At 36.1% G+C, this 27,188-nt stretch overlaps 1 protein-coding gene across 1 annotated transcript in view; it reads left to right on the forward strand.

Moving 5' to 3' along the window:
• The window catches only part of LOC135076255 (lysine-specific histone demethylase 1A), a 384,526-nt gene extending 371,241 nt beyond the window's left edge, over positions 1–13,285 (forward strand). The window contains exons 14-16 of the mRNA XM_063970740.1: positions 3,429–3,612; positions 4,072–4,199; positions 11,754–13,285. Coding sequence (XP_063826810.1) covers positions 3,429–3,612; positions 4,072–4,199; positions 11,754–11,911 — 470 coding nt within the window. The 3' untranslated portion in view covers positions 11,912–13,285. The remainder of the gene's footprint in view (positions 1–3,428; positions 3,613–4,071; positions 4,200–11,753) is intronic.
• Positions 13,286–27,188: the final 13,903 nt, after the last annotated feature.

Consider the following 27,188-nt stretch of genomic DNA (forward strand, 5'->3'; position numbering starts at 1 on the left):
AATTTATAATTTCATCATTTAAAAATCCTTTTTTTGGTGAATCAGATCTTGATTTGTGTCTACAAATTAAGTGTCTACTTAATAGGGTATAAATCAGTTTACAGCTAATAAGGAAATATAATTTTGAATTATTAAATCATTGAAATTTTTAAAATGTATTAAGAGTAAGTTCCTCATCAGCTTTTGTGCCCTCTAGATGTAAACGCATTATTATGTAAACACATACTATGTCTATATTATGTACTTTAAACAAAGCGAAACAGTTTCTTACAATAAAATTAAGCCACATTCTATCTATATTCATTGTATAAAACATTGTCTACAAATTACCAACCAATTTCACACCTCCCACGAGTCCCAGGTTGCGTTCCCCAAATTACTTCGCTATGTAAATAGTGTAGACGATAACGAATTAAAAGCTGAATAATTTAACGCCACCGAGATCCGCGAGGGGGCGCCCCAAGTAATAAATCACACGCAAGACAAGCTTTTTTTCACGTTATGCTTTAGTACACTTTACCTTTGTTGTGAGCTCCGGTAACTTCATTAAGCTCTCGCCGTATGGAACAATGAGGGAAGGGCTCGTGATTTTTTAACCCTCCATCGGTCGTGTCTCGGTCTTTAAGAACTTAAACGTCTTCATTCCGAAAATGTTAGCATACTCGTACCTAAATGTCTACAGTTTTTACAGCCTAGATCTTAATTATGACAGGTGTTCATTCACAGTCGTAGCTTTGTTATAACGTGAACTTTGTAAAAGCACTATAGGTTTTAGATTTATTATTAAGACCTATTTATATTCAAATTATTTCCATCAAATTAAATTAAAACAGGAAATAATAGAAAAATAAAAATAACGCTGAGTTAGTTTCTTGAGCACTTTCTAAAATAATAAAATAGCAATAATGGGACACAGAAAAAAAGGAAAAATGCAGAATACTTGCTGAAAATCAACTAAAATAGTACACATGGAATCACAATAGTGTTGTCCAACAACACGAGCATTGGAAGCTTGATCGTGGCCAATTTAACGTTTTTGGTACCCGCTCGTGTTTAAGGGCTATCTGATGCGCTGCTATCGCCGGTGTCGCTCGAGAATTATGTGAGAACGAACCCACCACAGTCTCCCTTGTATCTGGAAGAATCAATGGCTTGATTTCCATAATTTATTGCCCCCGCTCCTTACACTTCGGAAGATTTTTCTAAGGGCCCCCAATTCAGGACTTGATCAGTTTATTTATTTAGAATGTTATGTTTCAATTTTCAAGGCTCTCATTTTATTAAAGGCTGACAATAATGTCTTATGAGATTAAGTAATTTGGAGCATTAGAAAATAATATTTTTGATTTGAAAATGTTTAAGATGCTTCTGAAAAGACACGCACTTTCACGTGAAATGGTGGAGTGTATAAATATTTTAAAAGTAATTAGTTTTATATCTCCTTGCTGAAGGAGATATAAAAAGTGCGATAAAAATGGTCTGTTAGAAATTTTTGATGTTTTTCATCTACATAAACACAAAGATCCCAAAGGATTTCAAATCTCCTGTTACTCCCTAGTTAACCAAGTTCACGAAATCAATTCCGAAACCTAAATTAATAAGTTACATCAAACTTTAGCGGTATAGTTCATGCTAATTAATATGTTTAGAGCAAATAGCTAAACTTCAACGTTGTTCAAATATTGCGTAACACCTAACGAATCCCGGTTACTACTAGATGATACAGTTCACCGTTATGGAGCAACTATCGTGAACTATGCGGGGAACTCAAACAAGGCACGGCTTTAACAAGTCATGTACCACAACACAGTGAACGTACATTCAGTATGCTCATATAGCAGTCTAACATTCATTGAGCACAGTAGGCTGGGGAAAAATTGACACAGCCTTTGTTGGGGAGGTATGTTATGTGAACAAATCTTGTACCACAATACAGTGAAGGCACATTGAGTGAGTTCATGTTTGACTCATATGGCTTGCAGAGGGCAATGTCAGGTTTTTAGTGGCTAGGCCCTGTCCTTCTGGCATGGAGAATCTCACATAACCTACTAGCTGCCTCCGCGGAATGTATGTGGTTGTATTTTCCTGACAAAAAAAAATGAAAGCACATTCAGTGTGCTCACATAGCAGTCTAGCATTCGTTGAGCACTGTGGGTTAGGGAAAAATTGTCATAGCATTTGTTGGGGACGCCTGATAAGTGAACAAGAGGTCTTCTCTAACTATCTGGACATTGTGGAAAGAGTGTAGGTCAAATCATCCTTGGCTCTGGCAAACTGGAGAGAGACTTTCTGCAGCAGTAGAGACCAAATGACTTGATGATGATGAAAATTAGATTTACTACTTTTTTATGACTATGTACTTAATACTATTTTTATGACAAAGGGAAAGGCTTTTCCTCTATTAAGAAAACACGGAATGATTATGTTTCTTCTATTTTTCAAATCTCAAAAATGTATGCTATCTAGAAAACACAGAGATAAAAATATCATGACGTCACTTGACACGCTAACACAATACGCAGCATTTCATGTCTTAACCCTTCATGAGAGCAGACTTCTTTACTTCCAGCTCTATTGTGTACCGGCCGAGATTGACTTGTAAGTAATAACGTGTGCCGAAACACAATGAGCTAATGTATGTTGTCAGACTTTGAAGTAATTAGTTTTGGGGAGTCATGACTTCAGATTGGAAGTTTATGAGTGATCGACGCTTTGGAAGAGATGTTTACTACCAATATTTTTTTAACTCCTCATAAAACATAAATCACGGCTTCGTCTCTAAGGATTCATGGAATTTAATCCATCAAAAAATGAATTTTATGAAACTGAACTCAAATATTCCATGTTATCGATGCGCTGTCAATATCCTGAACTGAATTGATGGACTTTGTCATAGAGAATTTTCCAATCTTTAATCGAAGATTTGTTTCCATATCAAAAGAATTTCTAAAAATTACTTACCGTCTGAACCGTTAACAATTAATACACAACAATGTGATTAAAAAAATTCAACACAGCCCAAGGAGTTCAAACAGGACACTAAGCACACAATAATAGATAATAACTATAAAAATTTAAATTTTCAGTCGATATTATGTTTTCTGAAAGGGGTGAGGGGTTAAATTTTGTGACGGAACTTCCAACTATACTTAAATATTTGCTGCAAAACCTCCTCAGTTACAACTGGAAGATGCCTTAATGTTTATTACTGATGTTCTTTCCATAGGTACACAAAATTAAATATGTAAAGAAACATTCATCATCTCAGCCATAGGACGTTCACTGCTGAACATAGGCGTCCCCCAGTGCTTTCCATATTGCCCGGTTGGTAGCGGCCTGAGTCCAGCGCCTTCCTGCTACCTTTACGATGTCGTCGGTCCACCTTGTGTGAAAGAATCATTCATGATATAATGTATATCCATTTTAAGGTGAGCTGTTCCTCTTTTGGAACTTGTGGAGCGCTCCGGTCCTTCTCGCGCTGGTCGCCGGGGAAGCCGCCGCCGTGATGGAGAACGTCACTGATGACGTCATCGTCGGCCGCTGCATTGCTGTGCTGAAGAGCATCTTCGGTCATGCCGCCGTGCCGCAACCTAAGGAATGTGTGGTCACTAGGTGAGAAAATTTAGAAAATTGACACCATTGTGTCATTTTGAATGTCTTTTCATGAATATGTTGTAGTATGTATTAATTGGTGACTCAAATATCACGTATTTACTAAGCATAATAAAATTGTCTCTGACTGACTCAACAGCCCCTGCACCAGACTGTTTGAGTCACCATATTCTAATATTAACAGAGAATGTACTTAGGGTGAGTTGCACCATCTTATTTTGACTTTAACAGACGTCAAAAATCTGACAAACTCCATACAAAATACACCGGTTATCGTTATAGTTACGGTCAAAGTTAGGTGGTGCAACTCAGCCTTAGTCTTTAAATGTTAGCGCAAATGTTTTGACTATTTACCATTCTACTACTTTATTCTCTAAAAATCTACCCTTTCAACGAGAATAAAACTATAAAATCAGTCTAAGATTTATTTTGTACAAACTTTTCATTTGTTTTAAACAGATGGCGTGCGGATCCGTTCGCCCGAGGCTCGTACAGCTTCGTCGCGGTGGGCTCGTCGGGAACAGACTACGATTTGCTGGCTGCGCCCGTGCCCGGCTCGCCCGGAGACAACAGGCTGTTCTTCGCTGGTCTGTGGCATTTTCTTACTGGTCAATCTGCAATTCAAAAGTTTAAATTAGGAATCACGGACTGGACTAGATCAAGGGTGTTCCAAGAAAGAAAATGACGACACGGCCTTGATAAAAAAAAATGTTTTTTCCATAATGATTTCTCATTTTAGTAGTCGTTATAATCGTGTGCTTTATGAATGTTCTGTTATTCTTTTAAAGTATTAATACATTTCATATTTTATGTAAGTAGTACTTATTATTAACACATTTTAAGCAAAGGATAAAAAGTTGTCAGCAGCTACGAAAGCTAGTTCCAAACTTTAAAGTTTTAAACATGCGAGAGACCGTCACCCCCGGTTTAAGGTTGGCTTTTACTTTTAGTTTTGTGGCTTGTTTGATGAGTATCACGCTAAATTCTGTCGGTTTAATATATCATACAGAGATATTAGCAATATAAGCGATAATAACCGAACGGTGAAGGTGTCGGATTGGCCGATTCGTGATCCGAGGAACGCGGATTCGAACCCCGCCGCCGCTGGACTATTGTGGTAAACTTGTAACACAAACATTATATTAGCTTACCACAAGGCCGCAAGGGTTAAATGGTTGATAACGACAGTTGCCTCGATTTCTCGATCGTGGAGTCTTTCGGTGCTATAATTAATACTAGAGTCTTCCAGTGACTTGGCCCATTTTTAGCTTAGTCCACGGGCCAATCCGCTGGATTGAATTTTTAAATAAAATATTTAAAATTTCAATCCAGCATTTAATTCATTCTTTCAGCAACTGGGCCCACATTCAATGTTTTTATTAATGAATTAAACATCAAATCGATAAAAGTCTACTCTAGAATCAAAGGATGATGGGCATATTGGGCGTTAAACCAACAGAAACAAAAAGTGTTTAATACCTCCATGCTCAGCATACTGGCTGATTCGATAATTTTTTATAAAAAAAAGAAAAAAAGGAAAAAAAGCTGTCAATTGTTTTCACGTACTTCACAGCTCGCTTTTGTCTGTAACTCAATACAATTTTTCTGCGTCGTATCAAATCAAATATTATCATCGTCGTTTTCTTAGACCTACTGGTCAAACGTACTCCATATTTTTGTGGTCATTTCGAGCACGAATAGCTCTTTGGATTCTACAGTCAATAAAAAACGCTCATCGAAAACTCTAAAATTTCCAGGTAGCACTTTTTAGCACGCCATTGTTAATTTCGTAAGTCGAAAATTCAAACTTTATTGTATTACTTTTACGTTATTTAAACGTTGACTCAAGCAAACACAGTTTTACTTGTCAATTATTTCGTAAAATCGTAATAAATAACTCGTCTTTTCAAACTCATTTTCATCGTTGAAAACTTGAACATTAGGTCGTATTGTCAATTTTCATGATCAATTCAATCTTTATTGTATTACTTTTACGTTATTTAAACGTTGACTCAAGCAAACACAGTTTTACTTGTCAATTATATCGTAAAATCGTAATAATAACTCGTCATTTCACACTAATTTTCATCGTTGAAAACTTGAACATTATGTCGTATTGGCAATATTCATGATCAATTCAATCTTTATTGTTTTACTTTTACGTTATTTAAACGTTGACTCAAGCAAACACAGTTTTACTTGTCAATTATATCGTAAAATCGTAATAATAACTCGTCATTTCACACTCATTTCCATCGTTGATAACTTAACATTTTGTCGTATAGGCAATATCCAAAATGGATGATGATTCAAAGTTAACTTTACTGAATACTCGTCGGGAGTATGTATTTCGTGAGATTCAAATATTGTACGATTTATCTCAACATATTACCACAGACAGGAGCAAACTTGCGATATTTAAAAGTCGTTTCAAGCGCATAGATGCTTTTCGAACTGAATTTGTCGAAATTACAGACGAAATAAACCGGTTAATTTTAACAATTAATCCAGACACACAAATTGATTACAAGAAGGTAGAATCATTTGATTTGTTGTATTATTCCGTTGTTTCGGTGGCTGACGAGGTGTTGCCGTCGTTAGTGTCAAATTCTGCCGCGGCTGTGAGTAAGGTCAGTGACCTCGCGTCACCAAAACAATGTCCTCAGGTTCGTTTGCCAAAAATCGACCTACCAAAATTCGATGGCAATCTTGAGTTATGGCGAACATTTTATGACACATATCTTTCTTTAATTCATGAAAACGCAAACCTCAGTACTATTGAGAAATATCATTATTTGCTTTCTTGTCTCACTGGATCTGCATTGTCAACGGTTAAAAGCATACCAGTAATTGCTGATAATTATGAAATTGTCTTCAATGCATTGATTGAAAGATATGATAACAAAAGAATTTTAGCTGTCAATTACTTGGAAAAAATATTTAATTTCACACCATTGAAAACAAATAGTTTCAGTGAATTGCAAAAGTTAACTAACTTGCTAGTAGAATCTGTTAATGCTTTAAAAGCAATGAAAATTTCAAATTTGGGTGAATTTATTTTATTCTATCTTGCATCCAAGAAATTAGATTCTCAAACCCGTGAGCGTTTTGAGAGTGAGAACTTTAAGGTTGGAAATATAGTACCTGAGTTTGAAGACTTAAAAACTTTTTTGTTAAATTACATCAAAATTTTAGAAGCCTGCGGTCGTTCTACCAAAACAAACAATTTCCAAAACTCAAATTCTAAGCAGGGCCAGGGTGCAAAACCTAAAACAAATTATAATCAAAAATCTTCTTCTTTTCCTATTGAGTCGGGATTGTGTTCAGAGACAGGGTCGAACTCATGCACAGGGCCGTATTTGACTTCTGATGATCACGGGGAGGATTTTAATTCTGAATCAGACTTGAACACAGGGGTGTATTCAGCATCAAATAAATTCCCTGGCTGTTCATGTTGTGGTTATTCTCATCATTCTATTTACAAATGTCCAGTTTTTCATAGAATGTCAACCATTGATAAATTAAGTTACATTAAAAGAAAAAACCTTTGCAGCAATTGTTTACGCCTGAACCATCAGGTAGATAATTGTTTTGCTAAATCAAATTGTTCAAAATGCAAGCAACGTCATCACACACTACTTCATGAGGATGTGACTGCTTGTCCCAGTACCTCTTTGACTGTCAAGCAGTTACCTAACACTGATACTTCAGTGAATGCAGTGAATGCTAGTGCCCATGTAACTCATGGCCAATCGCAAGTGATTTTAGGCACATGTGTTGTTCAAGCTCGTGGTCCCAGCGGTGTGATTAAGGTTCGAGCCCTTATCGATAGTGGAGCCCAAGATTGTTTCATGACTTCTTCGTGCGCTCAGCGGCTTGGCTTGCCATTGCGGCGCTGTAGGATTACAGTTGCTGGACTAGGACAAAATACTGTACACCAGGTGAAAGGTGTGACGTCATGCGTTATCCACCCCTGTTTATCTGAAGAACCTCGGTTTGAAATCTCACCAATCATAATGGATACCATTACAAATAAAATGCCAACAGCGCAAGTACCTTCACACGTTCGAGATTCTTTTAGACACTTGGTGTTAGCTGATAATCAGTTTGATAGACCTGCAGAAATTGATCTGTTGCTTGGAGCAGAGTTATTTCATAACATCTATGATGGCCAACGTTTGTTTTTTGGCTCTAACTTGCCAGTAGCTCTTCACAGCGTGTTCGGATGGGTGATCAGTGGAAAATTAGATCTTTCTTGTCGACCACCAACTTCAACCACCTCTCTCTTCGCTTCTACACTTGCCCTAGACAATGTAGTCAAGGGTTTCTCGGAAGTTGAAGAACCTCCTATAGTAAAGATTGTTAACCCAGAAGACGTGAAGTGTGAAAACATGTTTTCTGATCTTGTAAGGCGAAACTCAGATGGTCGTTATGTGGTGTCTATGTCTCGCTTGCATAATTTGGAAAAGCGACTTATTCGTCACCAACAGTTGAAAGCTGACTATGTTCAGTTCATGCAAGAGTATTCTGATTTGGGACACATGACTTTAGTGGATTCACCTTCAGGTGCGAATGGAAACATCATACCACATCATTGTGTGATTCGCCCGGAGAGCAGGAGCACAAAACTCCGTGTAGTGTTTGATGCTAGCGCGAAGACTGGAAATGGAAAATCATTAAATGACATTGTTTATACTGGACTGAAACTACAGAATGACATTGTTGATATTATCACAGCACTTCGGCTGAATGGTATAGTTTTTACAGCTGACATATCTAAGATGTCCAGAAATATTGATCTGCGTCCCGAGGACAGACAATATCAACATATTATATTCTGGAGAGACTCACCGGAAGAGACTGTGAGTGAATTTGAATTAAACACTGTGACTTACGGTGTGAGTAGCTCACCTTATTTGGCTATTCGTACACTTCATCAGTTGGCTCAGGATCATGGTGAACAATGGCCTCGTGCAGCAACTGCATTGCTCAAAGACACCTTTATGGATGATATCGTGGTGACAGCTCCGTCGGTGGACGTTGCCTTAGAAATAAAAGACGAGCTAATAAACTTACTCGATTGTGGAAAATTTGAGCTACATAAATGGAGCAGTACTTCTCTTGATTTTCTTTCACATCTTCCAGCTGATCATCGTCAAACACCTAAAGCGTTTTGTGATAAAGAAAATCAATGTACACTCAAAATTCTGGGCATTCAGTGGGACCCACTCAATGACAAGTTTACTTACACTCATTTAGAAATGAACCCGGCTTGTACCAAGCGGATTGTTCTCTCGAGTGTGGCAAGAATTTATGATCCACTCGGATGGCTAACGCCAGTGGTATTATTGGCCAAGATGTTTATACAAGAACTGTGGCGTCTACAACTGGACTGGGACGAACCAGTTTCTACTGAAATGTTACAGAAATGGCAAGATTTCGTACGAAAACTGACAAATTTATCTAGTATCAGTATACCTCGGCAAGTAGTTCACTCAACTACATGGTTGAATACGGCACCACACAAATTGAAAATGTTCGTTGCTCACAGAGTCGTAAAAATTACGGATGATCTCAGTGTTGACAACTGGAAGCACGTAGCAACGCATGATAACCCTGCGGATTTATGCAGCCGTGGATTTCGCTGTTCCCAGCTTGTTTCTCACCAAGTTTGGTGGCATGGTCCTGCTTGGCTTGTGACTGAGAAATCGTTGTGGCCCGTGCAAACTGATATCAGCCCTCCAGATATTGTACCCGAATTGAAACCGGCGGCTTCTCATACCTTAACTGCGTCAAAGGAAACTAATATTAATGCGGTTAGCGAGCTCGTGGAAAGATCTTCATCCTTTTTACGTTCTCAGCGTGTTCTCGCATGGTGCCTTCGGTTCATCGGCAACATGAAAAAGAAAAGGGACGACCGTGAACATAACACGGATTTGACTACCACGGAACTTGAGAGCTCACTGGTTGTTCTTATTCATAATGAACAGAGACGCCATTTTTCTGAAGTCCTGGACTCTTTTGCTACCAACTCCAGTTCCAGATGTAACAAATCGCTGCTCAAGCTCAGTCCATTCCTTGATGAAGCTGGATTACTGCGTGTGGGGGGGCGTTTGCGTAATGCGCAGCTTCCATTAACAGCGATTCACCCATTTCTGCTTCCGAAGCACTGTCATTTGTCGAAGCTAATTTATTGATCACTACCACCGGGTATACTTACACTGTGGGCCGCGTGTCCTTCAGTCCTTGGTGCAAAGAAAATACTGGATTCTTGGTATTCGCAATATGATAAGATCCAGACTTGCGAAATGTGTCACATGCTTCAAGGTCAAGCCATCACCAGCACAGCCCTTGATGGGAGACCTTCCAGGTCCGAGAGTACAACCAGCTCGTTGTTTTCAAAATATTGGAATAGATTTCGCCGGACCTTTCACTGTCAAAGAAAGCACTAGACGTAACGCTCGCACTTATAAGGCTTACGTTTGCATTATGGTCTGCTTGGCAGTTAAGGCTGTTCATTTGGAGCTTGTTACTGACTTGTCGACTCCAGCTTTTATAGCAGCCCTTGATAGGTTGCTTCACGCCGTGGACTGTGCAGGCTCATAATCAGTGACTGCGGTAGAAATTTCATAGGAGCGAAACGGTATCTTAACGAAACTCAAAGGTTTTTTTCCCGCTTTGAGGTGTATTATGTATATAGTTCTAGGGAAGTTTTATTTTTGTTTCTTAACTAATTAATTCGTTCATTTTGTTTTAATGCAGGTGCTTATCCTTGCGACTTTTAAGTTGTTGCTAGAGTGCAATATAATTTAATTTTCACTGTCCCTGTAAGAATGCGTGCAGTGTTTTATTATTTCTTCTTTTCCTCTTGAAGAGGTTTAATTTACTTTTTTTTTGAAATCCCTAAGTGATTTCAAGTGGGGGGGTATGTTTAATACCTCCATGCTCAGCATACTGGCTGATTCGATAATTTTTTATAAAAAAAAGAAAAAAAGGAAAAAAAGCTGTCAATTGTTTTCACGTACTTCACAGCTCGCTTTTGTCTGTAACTCAATACAATTTTTCTGCGTCGTATCAAATCAAATATTATCATCGTCGTTTTCTTAGACCTACTGGTCAAACGTACTCCAAAAAGTATACTAAATTAAAGCTTAATACTAGTACTTCATTTCATAGTATGACAACAATCCTGAAATACGCGGGGATACGGAGATAGAGGTCGTTGAATATGCAAAGTTTCCATAGTATTTTTTTTTTTTTTTTTTTTTTTTTTTTTTTATGCATAACAAGGCAGGTATTTGACCACAATCGCACCTGATGTTTAGTATTTCACATCACATTAGGGTAATAAAAATAGTATTAGGTCAATTAGATTGCTTTTATCGATCATATTGAGAGTATTGTAACATATCTTAGTATCGATTCTATCGATTTAGTAAGTATGCATACCGAATAAATTATAATCGATTATTCGATTGCAATAATCGATTATATTGCTGAAAATAAGGAATTGAATTAACAATCAAATGATAGTAATGATGGTAATCAATAAAATCGATTAATCGAAATGTTAATCGACAAATCGTTATTTGGCAATATCGATTAATAATCGATTCGTGATCGAATATGTGACAACACTACAACTTAACTGGTAGAAATCCCATTGAAAAATGACTGTGTTCATGTCATTTCTCTAAATGGTACCTAGGTATGGTCCTACGCTTACAATGTAGAACATGGTTTAAATATACCATTTATTGGCCCCACTCCTGAACTGTTGGAAATAATAATGGAAAAATAACTTAATGTATTTAAAATATAAGTAGATAAGTATATTAATTAATAATATTTTTTGTTTGCGCAATAAAGCACCTATTACTACACATTATGTCAATTTCCAAGCAAACCCGGGAGTTTTTGGTAGTTATTTATATGAAAATATATTTCTGATATTAAGTCCTAACAAATAATAGTAGTTACATTTCTGTTGGTTTTACGCCCAGATTCCATAGTAAAGTGCCCATCATCCTTTATTTAAAAATTCAATCCGACGACTTGGCCAAGCTAAAAGTGGGCCAAGTCACTGAAAGACTCCTCCGTTATGACTCTGATAGTTGAAATATAAATTTTTATTTACACAGGTGAGCACACAATGCGCAACTACCCAGCCACGGTTCACGGCGCGTTCCTCTCAGGTCTGAGAGAGGCTGGTCGCCTTGCAGACCTTTTGCTGCCTCAGCCGCCTATCACCAACGCCAGTGTGGCAGCCGCCACAGCCGCCGCCAACCAGGCTTCTTGATTTTACGACGTGCTGAAGAAGTGTGTGCTTCTTTAGTTTAGACTATAGGACAATAGACGATACGGTCAATACCCGCTTATGCTTCAACCACACCAACGTGTGCAGATCGCTATCGCCGGCGCGATCAGCACACGTTGGTGTAGTTGAAGCTTTAAGGTTCCAAAATAGAAGCTACTACGATTTATTGTATATGGTTCTCTAATTCGCTGCCAACCAGGCCTCATGATTATATGCCTTTCTGAAGAAGTGTGTGTTCCTGCCTCAGCCGCTAATCACCAACGCCAATCAGGCTTCTTGATTTTACGACGTACTGAAGAAGTGTGTGCTTCTCTTAAGCTTCCACAACAGACGCTACGTACGAATCATTGAACATACCCTTCCTAAAGTTTCTTCTTTCTTTCTTTCTTTCTGAAGAAGTGTGTGTTCTTGCCTCAGCCGCCGCAAACCAGGCTTCCAGACTAAAGGACAATAGATGCTCGTACCAGTCATTGGATACACACCCCCTTATGTTCCTTACTTACTTAATAAGTTGACTACAGCCGCTGTTAACCAGAGGGCTTAGTGTGAGTTTACATCAAACGTCGTCACTAGTGATCAAGTCAAAAAAAATCTATGATGATTTTAGTTTTTGAAAAAATCCACTAGGGTCGCTGTACAATCCGTCATATTTATTTAATGGCATTTTTAAATTTTTGTAAACTCACAATAAGCTCCCAGGTCTCGTATTATTATGGTGTGCTGAAGAAGTGTGTTTTACAGGAAAATAGCGTTAATTAATGGTTGTCGAGAGTAGAAACTTTGTGTGTTCGTTTGTGCTTAATTCATTCTTTTAATTTTCATGGACATTTTATTGGCCATAGAATAAGTTTTTTTTGTTTAGATAATACAATTTGATTGATGTAATTAGTTTTTAAGTTTAGTCATAATATTTTTCTTTGTGTATCAGTAATGAATTCAATAAGTAAACATTGTGATGAAATAGTTATTCAAAATAATAAAAGTCTAGAAACAGTACAATGAATGTTAGTTAATTAATGAATTGGTGCATTTTTATACAATTTTCATGAAATATTTGTGTAATGTCAAATATTAAACTGTTACAAGAAAACCAATCACTCTAAATATTGTTTACTATACTTATGCAATTATACATAATATTTCGTGCTACATTCATTTATAGTATTAAATTGACAATGATTTAAATCAAACGTCATTAAATATCTTACAGTTATAATTAAAATAAACTGAACAGCAACATAAGTTCGTATGAAATTCTAATAACATTTGTTAAGTGCGATGAAAAGTTTTGTAACTTCAAATAGTTATAGCCAATAAATATTAATTGCTAATTAAAATGTGCGTTCGGAAAAGTAATTCTGGTTTTATTATAATGAAACTCAAAAGTAATGCTTTTGTTTATTGCTGAAGGAACGGTACCATAACTACATTATTATTCTGTGTTCTAATGGCAACCACAGCTCTTTCGCCAATGGCAGCCACAAGATACGCATGAAAAATACGCATAATACTTTCATATCTTTGTCATTATGGTTTCAGACTTTTTTCATATTTTCATACCTTTGTCATACTTTCATACCTTTGACATAAGTACTATCGTAATGTTGTCGTACTTTTATACCATTTGTCATACTTTCATACCTAACATTATTTAGGCCTATCATCATGACAGCGTCTTGGCAGACCAAAAACGTCCTCGGGAATCTTTCATAACGGGCTAACTCATAAAATTTTATTTTTGCAAGTAGGCTTTTGAAAAGCACTTTTCTCATTGACAAAAGCTACAAGTTCATCTATAAAAGCAAATTTTATAACCAAATTGGGTAATAAAAATAAAAAAGTTATTTTCCAGTTGAAAATCGAACCTAGGACTTTGTGGGCGACTTATAACTACGGAACGGTTTAGAATTAAACTTGTGTGTGTGTAATGAGTAGAAAGCAAATTAACCATGCAATTATGGTGAGGCATTGGACTTCTAGAACTGTCATTTAAATCGAATTACAGTATAAGTAGATATAATTACACATCTTAAAACTTTTATGGACATAATGGTAGTGATGTTTAATTATTACCTAACTATATTTTATTAATAGATATAAAACCATTAAATAATAAAATATGAAGAACAATATAAATCTTTCTCTCTCAGAAGGAAAGTGTTAAAAAGAGACAAAATGAAACCATGAGATAGAATTTTGATTGCCCTTGTAATGCTTTACTGTAGTCATTCGCAAAGCGGGATGGGAACATTTACACCGTCACGTCACAAAATAATACAATTTTATAACTTTATAACCAAATTGAAGACATAATATTTAAAACTAGCTTTCCACCCGCGGTTTCGCCCACGAGGAATTTTGTCTGTCACAGAAAAACTTTATCGCGCGCGTCCCAGTTTCAAAAACCGGGATAAAAACTATCCTATGTCCTTTCCCGGGACTCAAACTACACTCGCGAGCAAAAGTATAGAATCACTTACATGAAGTTGTTTCCACGCGATCTTGTGTACTAACGAATTTGTTAGGAACAAAAAAAAGTGGCACCATTTTAAAGATTAAACTTTTATCTTTAAATTGATACCAAATTCATTTAAATCACACCAGTATTTAAAAAGATATCCCGGCTGATGTGAAGAAGTAACGAAAAAGACATGTATCAACTGTTTGATACGTCGCGAGTTGCGGCCTATTTTCCCCCTATAAAAGCACGCGTATTCGGATTTTTGCTTTCACACGTTGATTAATACACATCTCCGCTTCTTTTGACACTTTACCTGGGATTCTACACCTTCAGAAGCAGCACAAATCGTTGCACTATTGCAAGAAGGGCTCAGCCAGCGGCCTGCCACAGGCTCAAAACTGACGGCAGGTCGCCCATAAGCACGCTTTCAATTTGCTCGTACACATCTCGATGGGAAGTCGAGCAAGCCACCCCCATAAGCCACTGTTTCAGCGAACCAGCACTGCACAAATCGCTCCTCAGGCCGCCTGTAAACCCGACCTCTTTGACTGCTGCCCTGCAAACACAGTTTGCATTCATCGGAGAACAGATCTCGCCTCCATTACTCGCCTTCCCATCGAGATGTGTACGAGCAAATTGAAAGGGTGCTTATCGGTGACCTGCCGTCAGTTTCGAGCCTGTGGCAGGCCTTTTTGGAGTCAAATTCTATTGCTTATATCTTAGACGAACTGTCCACTCGCTAACAGCTATCTTACGAACATTTCTGAGCTCTTGATGGACATCGATTCCAGTCAAATGATGATTTCATAGAGAGGTTGACATGAAAAAACGGTCTTCCCTCTGCGATGTGCACTGGCGCTGTTCAGAACTTGGTCTCGGGATAAAGCCACTAGTCTCCCGAAAGCGTCTTGAAACTTTCGAAACCCAGGACTGGCTTATGTGGCGCTGACGTACGACAGCCCGCTGGCTGAGCCTTTCTTACAATAATGAAACGATTTGTGCTGCTTCTGAAGGTGTAGAATCCCAGGTAAAGTGTCAAAAGAAGCGGAGATGTGTATGAATCAACGTGTGAAAGCAAAAATCTGAAAACGCGTACTTTTATAGGGGGTAAATAGGCCGCAATTCGCGACGTATCAAACAGTTGATACATGTCTTTTTCCTTACTTCTTCACATCAGCCGGGATATCTTTTTAAATACTGGTGTGATTTAAATGAATTTGGTATCAATTTAAAGATAAAAGTTTAATCTTTAAAATGGTGCCACTTTTTTTGTTACTAACAAATTCGTTAGTACACAAGTTCGCGTGGAAACAACTTCATGTAAGTGATTCCATACTTTTGCTCGCGAGTGTATATGCCAAATTTCATCAAAATCGGTTCAGTAGTTTAGGCGTTAAAGCAAGACAGACAGAGTTACTTTCGCATTTATAATATTAGTATAGATTAAAACAAAAATCGTCTACTTTTATAGTCCAGTCATTATAGTAAGTTCACCTCGGAATTCGAGATACCCAGCTGTAAGTCTGTAAATAGTTGTATATTGACACCCTAAAAGTTGTCTCAAAACCTACATATGGTAGGGTGTAAGCAACTATTAAATTTCAAGGCCAGCGGTCACAAAAATCGGTTTTTTGCGCTTTTTTTAGAAATATCTCATTTCCTATGGGTTTTTGCTATTTGTATTTATTATCAATATTGTAGAATACAAAATAATTTTTTAAAAAAAATTTTTTATACGGTGAACCGTTTTCGAGATAGAGGGCGGAGAGCGCGCGGTCACTGCATCACTTCAGGTCAACTTAAGAGGTTTAGATTTTTCATACAAAAGGATTTTCCCGCTAATTCCCGTTCGGGAATTTCGGGAATTCCTTGTTGTAACTAAGCTTTAAGTTTACTAAGGTACCTACATGCCAAATTTCTAACTTAAGCGGTTTAGATTTTTCATACAAAAGGATTATCCCGCTAATTCCTGTTCCCGTGGGAATTCCTAAGTATACTATAACCTGCCCAGGAGTATGAAGAATAATTGTACCAAGTTTCGTTAAAATCCGTCGAGTAGTTTTTGTTTCTATAAGGAACATACAGACGGACAGACAGACAGACAAAAAATTTACTGATTGCATTTTTGGCATCAGTATCGATCACTAATCACCCCCTGATAGTTATTTTGAAAATATATTTCATGTACAGAATTGACCTCTCTACAGATTTATTATAAGTACTAGCGGCCGCCCTCTATCTCGAAAACGGTTTACCGTATAAAAAATTTTTTTTAACAAAATTTGTAGAGAATTATGTATTCTACAATATTGATAATAAATACAACTAGCAAAAACCCATAGGAAATGAGATATTTCCAAAAAAAGCGCAAAAAACCGATTTTTGTGACCTTTGACCTTAAAATGTAATAGTTGCTTACACCCTACCATATGTAGGTTTTGAGACAACTTTTAGGGTGTCAATATACAACTATTTACAGACTTACAGCTGGGTATCTCGAATTCCGAGATTCTTACCTAATTTAAGCTTAAATGACTGGACTATTAAGACTTTTCGGGATTAAAATAGTAATGATTTAATACTTAGTTTGTTTAAACCCTTTCTCAGAATTTTCTTTAAAGTTAGTATTATTCCCCAGCGGAATCGCAAAAAAAATTTAATCTCATTAAAATACATTTTGAAAGTTGAGTTACAGTTTTAGTATTAACGAAAAGTACTTTAATTTTAGGTACTTTTAATGAAGTCTATATTCAAATATATTTAGGTCTAAATGCATGCGTCAAGTTGTGTTCTGGTTAATCAGACTCAACTTAAATTGAAAATTCGCAAGAAAAAAATACCTAAGATTCATAAATGATAAGTTTGATATGTCGTACGGTGTTTGTACGACAGACCTGAATTTGTTCACCTTTTAAAATTGTCCTTTAAACCATGCATAAATTAAAAACGAAATAAACGTAACTAATGTAGCCTTTACAGTTTAATCGCCTTAATTAAAGTCATTCGTAGATAATAAAATGATCCCGTGACGTGTAAACAAATCGAATACTGATGAAGCGATTGCCAATAAATTTGAACTTATCCAATTTCTGAAAGGTTGATCAAACTTATATAACTTGAACAAAGGAAATTACCCAATCAAATGTCTGAATAATTTTGATTACGCGCGCAGTCGTTTGTTAAATTGAACTCAGTTAGATCACAAACTGTCGAAGTTTGTGGTTAAGGGAAGATGTTTACTGGAATCTATATTCCAGACACGGTAACGTATTCGTAACAGTTAGTTTATGAAGATGTTAGTACATGCATGTCAATTTAGATAAGATTGTAATTTACGTTGCCCTAAGTAATAAGTATTTATTATTTCTGATTTTAGAATTGAGATTAGAATCTCCCTTTTAGGCATGGTAGGAAGGACTTAAATACTTAACATAAATTACTCTATTTAACCTCTTTACATAAAATATAAAAGGTACACGCAGGTTGAACACTTGTTTAAAGTTACCTACTATTAGTATGGAAATGTCATTTTAAACAAACAATGAACGCTTGTGTAGCTTTTTATTAGTAAGGATGTACCTAATTATCTTAAACATTTCGTGTATAAAGAGGTATTTATTTATTACTAAAAATTTAGTGATACAATCAGAGTTGCTGTAATGTTATGACAACTGTGTAAAAATATTCGTTGTAACATTTTGATATGGTAAAATATTGATATTCTTTCACATGGTTACGGCACGGTGTGAACGGGTGACGCGGTAACAAAACCATTAAACCAGGAGCGTCAATATACGATTACACTAAAACAACATAACGACGCATTTATTTATAGTACGTTTTTAATTTGAGTTTGTTTACGCTAGGCGGGGCGACTGAAGGATTTACGGCGTAAAATAATTGCGTTTTTAATTATTTTCCAACAACGCCGACGGCAAATTGAATACGCTCCACGTGAAATGCTCCGATCTTATCTCCGGATAGTTACGGGAACTATTGTTTTGAATTTTTTTAGCTAGATTTGGTTGGTTTGTTGTAAACGAACGAGGTAAAAACACAATGGAAATTGTAGGTTATTTACTGAAGGTAGGTAGGTAGGAGGTACCTACTAAATTATTGCTAAGTATTTCTGCGTCTTGAAAATGTTACTGTTACAATGAAGAATGTTCACTAATTTTGTTTTTTAGCTTTCTGTATTCTCTGTTAAAAATAAAAAATACATGTGAAAGAATTATTTCGATACGTCAATTAGTTTCCAAGATATTGAATTTTAAAGGTGCGGGCGGCGGCCGGCCTGCCATTTTATGCGCGTGACGTCATACTACAGTGACTGGCTTAAATTTGTATGGGTGGAACCTTGCAAGCTGAATTAAGACCCACTTCCGGACCACCGATTAAACTGAAATTTCGCATACACATGTAATTTGGAGGACCATGCAATATTATGATGACATGGAGCTGATCTGATGATGGAGCTGGAAGGTGGCCATAGGAACTCAATAATAAAACGACTTAACTCCATCGAGTTTGGGCTCGTTCGTTTTGTATTGACGAGTACTTCAATTCTATATAGTAATCAGGGTCTAATGATGGAGCTGGAAGGTACTTTGCAATAAAACGACAAAATCGCATCAAGTTTGAGTTTGGTTCAATTTTAATTTCTGTGATGGGTCTGGGTGTTAATATGTATAATATGTATGTATTTACAAAAAAAAAGTATTTAAGTATGTTTATATACGTTTTCTAGTAAGCGGACACTGTGAATGTACGTCACGCGGGGTCACGTGACCGTCGGCGGGACTCGATATCTAAGCGAACTTTGAATGCCTATAAAATCATAACTACTTGGTATTTTTGAATGAAATAAAAACAAATGTATTTGTATATGTAAAAGCTTAACTATAACAAAGGTTTCAAGTGATTTTGCATACCTAGTAACATTCTCAATTAAAAGTACCAACTACCAATATTGTTGTTTAGGCCCGGTTTTTTGATTCGTAGTTAAAATAACCAATGGTCAAGTTTGGCAGATGTCAAATGACAAGTGGTTAAATATCAGAAAAAAATTTTTTTCGAACAATGGTTAGCTTGACTTTTAGTACATTTTTTAACTATTAGTTAGCATTTTGTTAATATTTAACCATTAGTAGCAAAATTTAACAATTTGTTATTTTAACTATGAATCAAAAAACTGGGCCTAAGTGTGACTAGTGTGAGTTAAGTCGGTATATCATCTTATGTAAGTTTTGCACTTTCTGCAAGTTCATAAACGGCTTCTCCTAAACCCCATTTAACTCTTTCAATAGATTATAATCTAAGGCCCAGTAACAGTTACAACAACCTTAATGTTCCGACATCTTAATTTCAAATTGATTGCGTTAGGGTGTACCAATAAATCTACCGTCGTTATTATAAGACTCTAGTTTGCTTACACGGACTACTCTCAAGGGAATCATCCGAAAATAAACTAAGCAAATTAAACGTTGTGCCTTGTTCACAAGGGCTCTTTTACAACGTTACGGTAGTCATTTTAAAACATTTTTTAATACTGACCAAATTTTACTAGTCCACGCCCATTGATTAACACGGAAGATAAAACTTAGTTTAATGAAGTATTTCTATACTTAGCATTTTTTCACATTGTTAGCTGACCGTGAGCCGGGAACAAGGAACAGTGGAGTGTTTTCGTTTCATATTTCAAAGATCAACATTGTCATGAAATTGAATTAGCTAATGTATCTAAGGCTCGCGTCCTGAAAGATGTTTAAATATAAATTAAACCTTAAGCATGATTGAAACGGGACTTAGCAAACTTTACTCTTTTTTTAATTCTAATGGGTATGCATTTATGTTGATGACCATAATATGATAACCGAGTGTTTGAATATAAGCATAAGTCAAAATTGTCAATTTTTGAGTTGTATCAGTTTAGATCTAGGTGTGCGATAATATTATCATGAAATGACACCTTCTCACAAAATCCTTGGTAAGTCTATGACCGTTTCAAGAAAGTGTGATTCTTAGAAACATTTAATGTGTTATCTTTACAAACATCGACTGCTATTTTTACTCCGTAGATCCTAAAATAACATCTAGGCGAGCCATTGTCTCGCGTATCAAATGTGGTTGAGAAAAAATAATCAAAATAAATGTGAACCAAAGCTAACAGAGTAACAAATAGCTATTTATAACTAAATGTCATGATTGTAGGTAAATGACGGTGTAATTTTTACTAATTCGGCAGATTATTCAATAGTAACTTAGGTTAACATTGTCTATTTGGGTCAAACATGAATGAAGATTTAATTACGAATAAGTGAAAAGCCGCCAAGAAATATTAATACAAACTTAACAAACTAAAATTTAAATAAAAAAAATAGTATTTTATTATTTATGGTATCTTATTAACTTAGGCTGGGTTGCATCGTCTTACTTTAACTTTGACAAACGTCAAATATCTGTCAAACTCCATACAGAAAACAACGGTTATCGTTATAGATACCGTTAAAGTGTGGTAAAATACCTATTTCATGCATGTGACAAAAATATATTAATTTCACGTTTTTTTATGAATGAAAAAAGAAAAAAAGAATTAATAAAATTACAGTATAATAAACCTAAATTCGGCTCTACCCCTTGCCCTGTCCAATCGTCGCTTCGTTACAATTAACCCGGTGGTGCTGCCTTTAGAAAAATAGCCGCGCGGTGAGTCAGACAAACGAGGAATTAATATCGGGATCCACCGCCATTTGTACAGGCACAGCCAAGGTGTAACAGCCAGAACATATTTAACTCAATTTTTTTTAAATGTAAGCCCTTTTCAATACAATAATACCTAAACGGGACACTAATATACTAGGTATTAAACTAGTGCCCTGATTTTGGGCCTGCATTAATAAATAAAGTGTCTAAAAATATTATCTACAGACTACAGGTGTTTTTGGTACTTTAATAGGTATAACGATAGAAGCTTGGCAGCGTGAGCTTTTATCGTTAATACCTAGAAGGTGAAGGCATAAAAGTCTATACAAAAGGTTAAGATCCACTTTAATGGTGTGAACTTGGTTTATCAATTACGAGTCACCTTTTAAGCATTGCTCTCCCATCTTAGCCCATCTCTAATCCCACATAGTAATAAGGTAACTATATCGTAAATCCAAAAACTAAAGTGGGTTGTACGCTTAAAAATATGGTAAAACTGCCATTCAAAGTATCACGGCTACCTTTCAATATGGATTAAGAGGCCATATTCGTCGCTCGTTAGGACAATTTTGTGCTGTCTCATCTCTTTTCCCTATGATTCCGAGTTCCCACTCCCACTCCCACTTCCCACTTTATGCTACACCGGCCCTTCTTATCTCGGTAATTACCTATGCCTCGAATATTTTAATGTTTGCTTAAGATTTGTACCGGTAATGAGTTATAACAAGCACATCTGCTACTGTGTAGAAACTGCAGTGGTTTTGTTTTGTCCGTTTTCGTGGGAAGTTGCATTAAGGCTGGATATCACTTTGGTTCCAGAATTTAAAACAATCTTTGCAATGAAGCCACTATTAGTATTAGGTATAATTATGTACTTCTTAAATTTTATTGAGATAAGTATTCAATCAAATTATATTTGTGTAATTGATTAAGAATCGATCAGTAAAACAGAATAAATAATTTTAAGAAAATTTCAAATAAAAATTGTATGTAAGTAAATGTCATTATTATTCCATAAATCTTTTTTATTTTGAACTGTTTCGTTTACGTATTAAGCGCCATCTATGATATATTCTTTGCATCACACGAAAGCGTGCTCTATACGAAAGCTTTCAAGAGCGTGCTTTCAATCAGTCTTGCTAAAGCTTGCGCACGAGCTTATGTGCAGCGCCATCTGTTGGATATTTGTGTAAATACGCGATTTAAACTAGCGGGGTTATGGGACGAGTTCAGGAATGATTCCAGAGAGGGCGCTCTGTATATTTTTTGAAATAAATTTAATTATTTGTGCAGAATTAAATACTGTAAAATATAATATAAAGAAAAAATCCTTAAAATTTTTGAATGGTCAATTATAGCAACATTTATTACAGATTTTCGGGGTTTATTACGACATACAATCAATAATTAGTTGAATTATTGTTATGTGTTTCTATTGAAATTACATATTTTTTTCGCTGTTTATAACACCTACTTAAGTACCAATTGTTTGATAACAAAAAGAAAACAAACTGTGTGAGACTTGCTACTATTATTTCTGTGGTGAGACAAATAACTGAATTCGAACTAGAAATTGCCTTCATTTCTCCGATAAGAAATGGTTTATGATCAGCTGGGTCAAATGTCAAGGCAAAGGTGACTCAAAGTAATGCACACTTAAAAATACTATTGTGAATGTGACAAGTTATCAACTAACGCAACGAACCTCGGCAGCTTTTACAATATAAACGAGCTACGAAGAAATCCAGAGCCATTACTTTTCCTATTCAACTAGAGTTCATGTCTTTGAAATTGATAAATATCACATCAGTGGCCCTTACAATGTCGCTGGTATCTTTCGCAATTTTCCTAATATTGACACTTTTGACGACAGCAAAATCGACCTCGGAAAAAGATGGTACATTACCAACACCACCGGTGCAAAATTTCAAAGAATTCGTGACGAACATGATAAAGGATCAAAGCTCAAAAATCCAAACCCTTCTAAAGAAGATACAAATCAACGCTCAATCGGTTTTGACGAAGATTGAAAACATGAAACTCTATTCCAAAAATAAGGAGAAGAATCGTAAAGCAGCCTTACGCCCTTTGGATTTCTTGAATAACAATATACAGTATGAAGAACGCCAAGTGGAATCTCCTATTAAGAAGAACATGGATAGCATTGAGGTATCAACTGAAGCGATGGCTGAATCAAGAAGTTTTAGTACCCATTACTCTACTACAGGCTATGGCGCAAGTGGCAACGCAAACTATGGACACTTACCGACTTATCATCATCATTCTATAGGCTTTGATCCCATCAATATTGTGGTATCGGTTTCTCTCCTGTCATTCATACTTCAAGCACTTCAAGGACTGCTTAACAGAGCCCGACTTCCTACCACTGTGGTAGAAGCAAGATATCTCAATCCAGTTCAGGAATGGATTAAGAAATTCGAGGAGAATTCGAAGGCTGAATATCTGAAACGGAGGTACCCAAAAAAGTATTACCATTAAGGATTTGCGAGTAACGTTATTAATTGTAATTTCACTATTTATTCAGCAATTATTTTGATCTTGTTGTTAATAAGTTGTGTCTGTTGAAATGTATCTTGACAACAGACATGTGTGGAACAGTGTGGGTGTTATTTATTATGTTGGTGAAATAAATCTTTTTAGTGAAAATATTTGTTTTACAAACTCATGAAGCTTAATAATTCAGTGCTTAAATTGTGTAAGCATACAAACTAATTTAACGTGTACCTACTCACAAAATCCCGTGAAAACAGCAGTCACTGTTCTGTTTCGAATAAGCGGTGAATTTTCGAGCCGAACAGTATTAAAACTTCGCAAGCGTTTACGATTCATAAAACGTGATTTTAAACTAAACCAATTAGTCTCGGATTCGAATGCACTTTGCCTGTATGCGGTTTCAGTTGTTCTAATAAAATGGAATAAAACTTTAGGAGTGTAGTGACCCAAGAGCGGTCACGAGCTAGCCATCGAGGCTCTCGTGAATGGCAGTACAAAAGGGGCCAATTGGCACAATTAAAATATGCCCCAGTGCTCAAGCAATCAATGTCTCCCGGGATGCCTAAACAAAGATATCCCTCGTATCGTCGTGGTTGTCTTTTAAATTAATCCCTGCGGACCGCTTGAGAATTTGTTGATGTTGTCTTATTTTGTTTATCTATTGTTATTTTGTTGATGCTGGTTTCGCAATTACTATTTCGAAGGGCCTTTATCATTAGCAATTAGAATGTATGTGCTTTATAATCGGAAAGTTTATTTCATGAATAACTGTTCGTTCAACCCTGGAGAATTATCTACTGATCAAGTAATAACGTAAGTACCTACTAACTTGCCGAATTATTGGTAATTTATTAAGTAAATGTTCACAAAATCACCATCAATATTGCTAAAAATATATCAGGAAACCTAAAATGACATTTAACTGTGGCCTCGTTGAGCCTAAAATCCTTATAAGACCCTTTTACGAAGTTTCCTTTGATGCCTAATTCTTTTCAGAGGGAATACGTAAGTCCGTTTAGTAGGTACCTGCTCGTCATTTGCAATGAAAATATGTTTTTTCTTGCAAATAATTTTTATTTGCGTGGGTTTTAGCCGTGTTATCTACTTTATGATGCGTGTGACATAAAACGACTTTTGTGAGCACAAGTACACGATATTTTTAGAAATGTCTCTACTTTAGGGGATTACTTATTTATAAAACGAGATCCTAGAAATTTGGAAGCTGCGTATCAGTTGAATTACTTTTATTTATTTTGTTGCTCTTACTACAAATAATAAAGGATATTGGCTGCACGGATGACGGAACTTGAAGATTTAATTTTATGTGATGTTGTGTTGACACGTCTATATAATCTATAGGTACGCCCATCAGCTCTATCTCACTAATCGAATCCACTTCACCATCTAGTGATTGGCAGATATTGTATTTAGTTTGTCAATATTTGAATTCAATATTTGTTACCTGGTACTATTGTAGTTTAATAGTAACAGCCAGCACAAACTAACATCATAATTTTAAAGGCTTTGATCATAAATATGTGTCGGTGGCATTTCTTCTATCATTCATAGGTATTTCAAGTTACAAGGACTGCTTGCTAAAACAACACTGTGCTTCAACGCAGGTTATAGCGAATTTCAATCCAGTACAGGAATGTATTATGAAATTGGAGGAGAATCCGAAGTTCATCGGGTCAATCCGTTACACCAAAACCACTTCACTGTAGTGGTCGATTCTAAGTTTGTCAATATTTGGACACGTTTCAGATTCTAGTATTTTACGAATAAAGGCGTGACACCTCTTATGCGAACCGCTAAGTAGGATTCGTCTTTGTAGTGAGGGACATATTGAAAGATTCCCACGATATATCACATTGCGGTGCTGAGAGGGTATCGTTTACATACTGAGAGGTGCTTAGCTCGTGCTCGAACATAGTTTTGGAGAGTTTATGAATCTGTTAGTGAAAACGATAAAAGAGGTAAAGTGGGATGGCGATTCTTTAAAGAATAACGTTACAATTTCGTTTATTTACTATCAATAGATACCAAGAATTGGCTGTTTACCTTCTCTTCCTTTGTAGTAAATAGAGGATATCTATTGTTTGCTTTCCCGACCCACTAAAAATAGGCAATGGGTATTCTGGATGTTAACAAAACTATTTATATCTTATTTTTGTGTGACATTGTTGGTATAATTGCTCGTATTTTTTTGCGTTCAGTAAAAACAAAGTGTTTAAATGTCTATTAAACTCATTTTATGCAGATGAGAGGACTTAAAAGCTAATTATAACCGTTTGGACATGAGAGGAGCCAAGGGTATACATAATAAAATGACTCGTAGAAAGGCATTTGAAGCGTAATATTCTAAAATGCTTTCAGTCAAAATTCGCTTCGTTAGCATGTAAATGATAATTGCAGACACCCGTCTGCGGTCCACTAAAAATGTCAAAACCCCGATAAAAATACGGGGTAACCCAGCCCTTTTTAATTTTAATTTAAATTTTAAGCATTTTAGTGTGAGCTTAGAGAGGTTTCGGTAAAAATCCCAGTATTATCCCGGCGGATGGTAGAGGAGCTCGGCCCGCCGTAAAGTGACCATGGAGCCGTAAACGTCGGGACAGTCCCAGTTTACAGTTTCTGTAAGTACCTACCATCGCATTAGCTGTTTCGAGATCCTGGAAGCCGTTTTATGTGGGCTTTGAGGGTGCACATCCTTAGTTCCCATTTTAAGTCGCCTGTTTATCACCAATGGGGTAGTTTATTACGATTATCTAGCACGGTTTTATTGTATTTTAAGATACTACGAGTATATGACGAACTGAGCCAACATTTATGATCTTAGCTGATTGGCAAGGTTTCCTGAAGTATCCAAATTCAAATCCGCATGAGTATAATATTTATTGCTCCTTAGTACTTCCAGTTGGGAGGTGGAATAAAAAAAAATTTACACTAACACACTGAAAATATTATGTAACTTTAACAACAGCTTAGGTAATGAAATATACAAAGAATATTTATTGCTTAAAATACTTATCAATGTTCATAAAATGATTAAAAAAAAAATAAGCGGAACTACCGGTAAATGACGGATGTTGAAATTTATTTGGATGATATTAATTGGCAGAAAAATTAGATAATATTTTTTTATTTTTTTCCGATTTTATTTTATTTTTTAGATTTTAATATCCGAGCTTGCTACTTTTTATTAAAGTTTACTTCCGGTTCTCTATGATTCAGATGACTGTTTAGATTAGAAGTAGATTTTTAAGTTCAGTTCAGATTCAGATTCCGTGGCACGTAGTCGAACAGAAAGCATATACCTATTGATCGGTTGAAATGCTTTTAATTTATTATTTAATGGAGTTTAGTATACAAATCTGGTGTTATTTTGTGTTCTAACGTGCAGTGAAGTGATTTTGTAAAACATTGAAACATTGTGCGTTTGAGCGAGCATCGAGTGTTAATCAAGCGAGTTGTCGTATGAGTGAACCTCTCTTTGGACCCAATGGCGTCTTCAAGCTAAGGCTAAAGGTAAATTACTTGTTTTCACGCTAAAACACCCAAGATCTATCGTTAGAGTTATAT

This window comes from Ostrinia nubilalis, chromosome 11 (assembly GCF_963855985.1).
Source record: "Ostrinia nubilalis chromosome 11, ilOstNubi1.1, whole genome shotgun sequence".
NCBI lineage: Eukaryota > Metazoa > Arthropoda > Insecta > Lepidoptera > Crambidae > Ostrinia > Ostrinia nubilalis.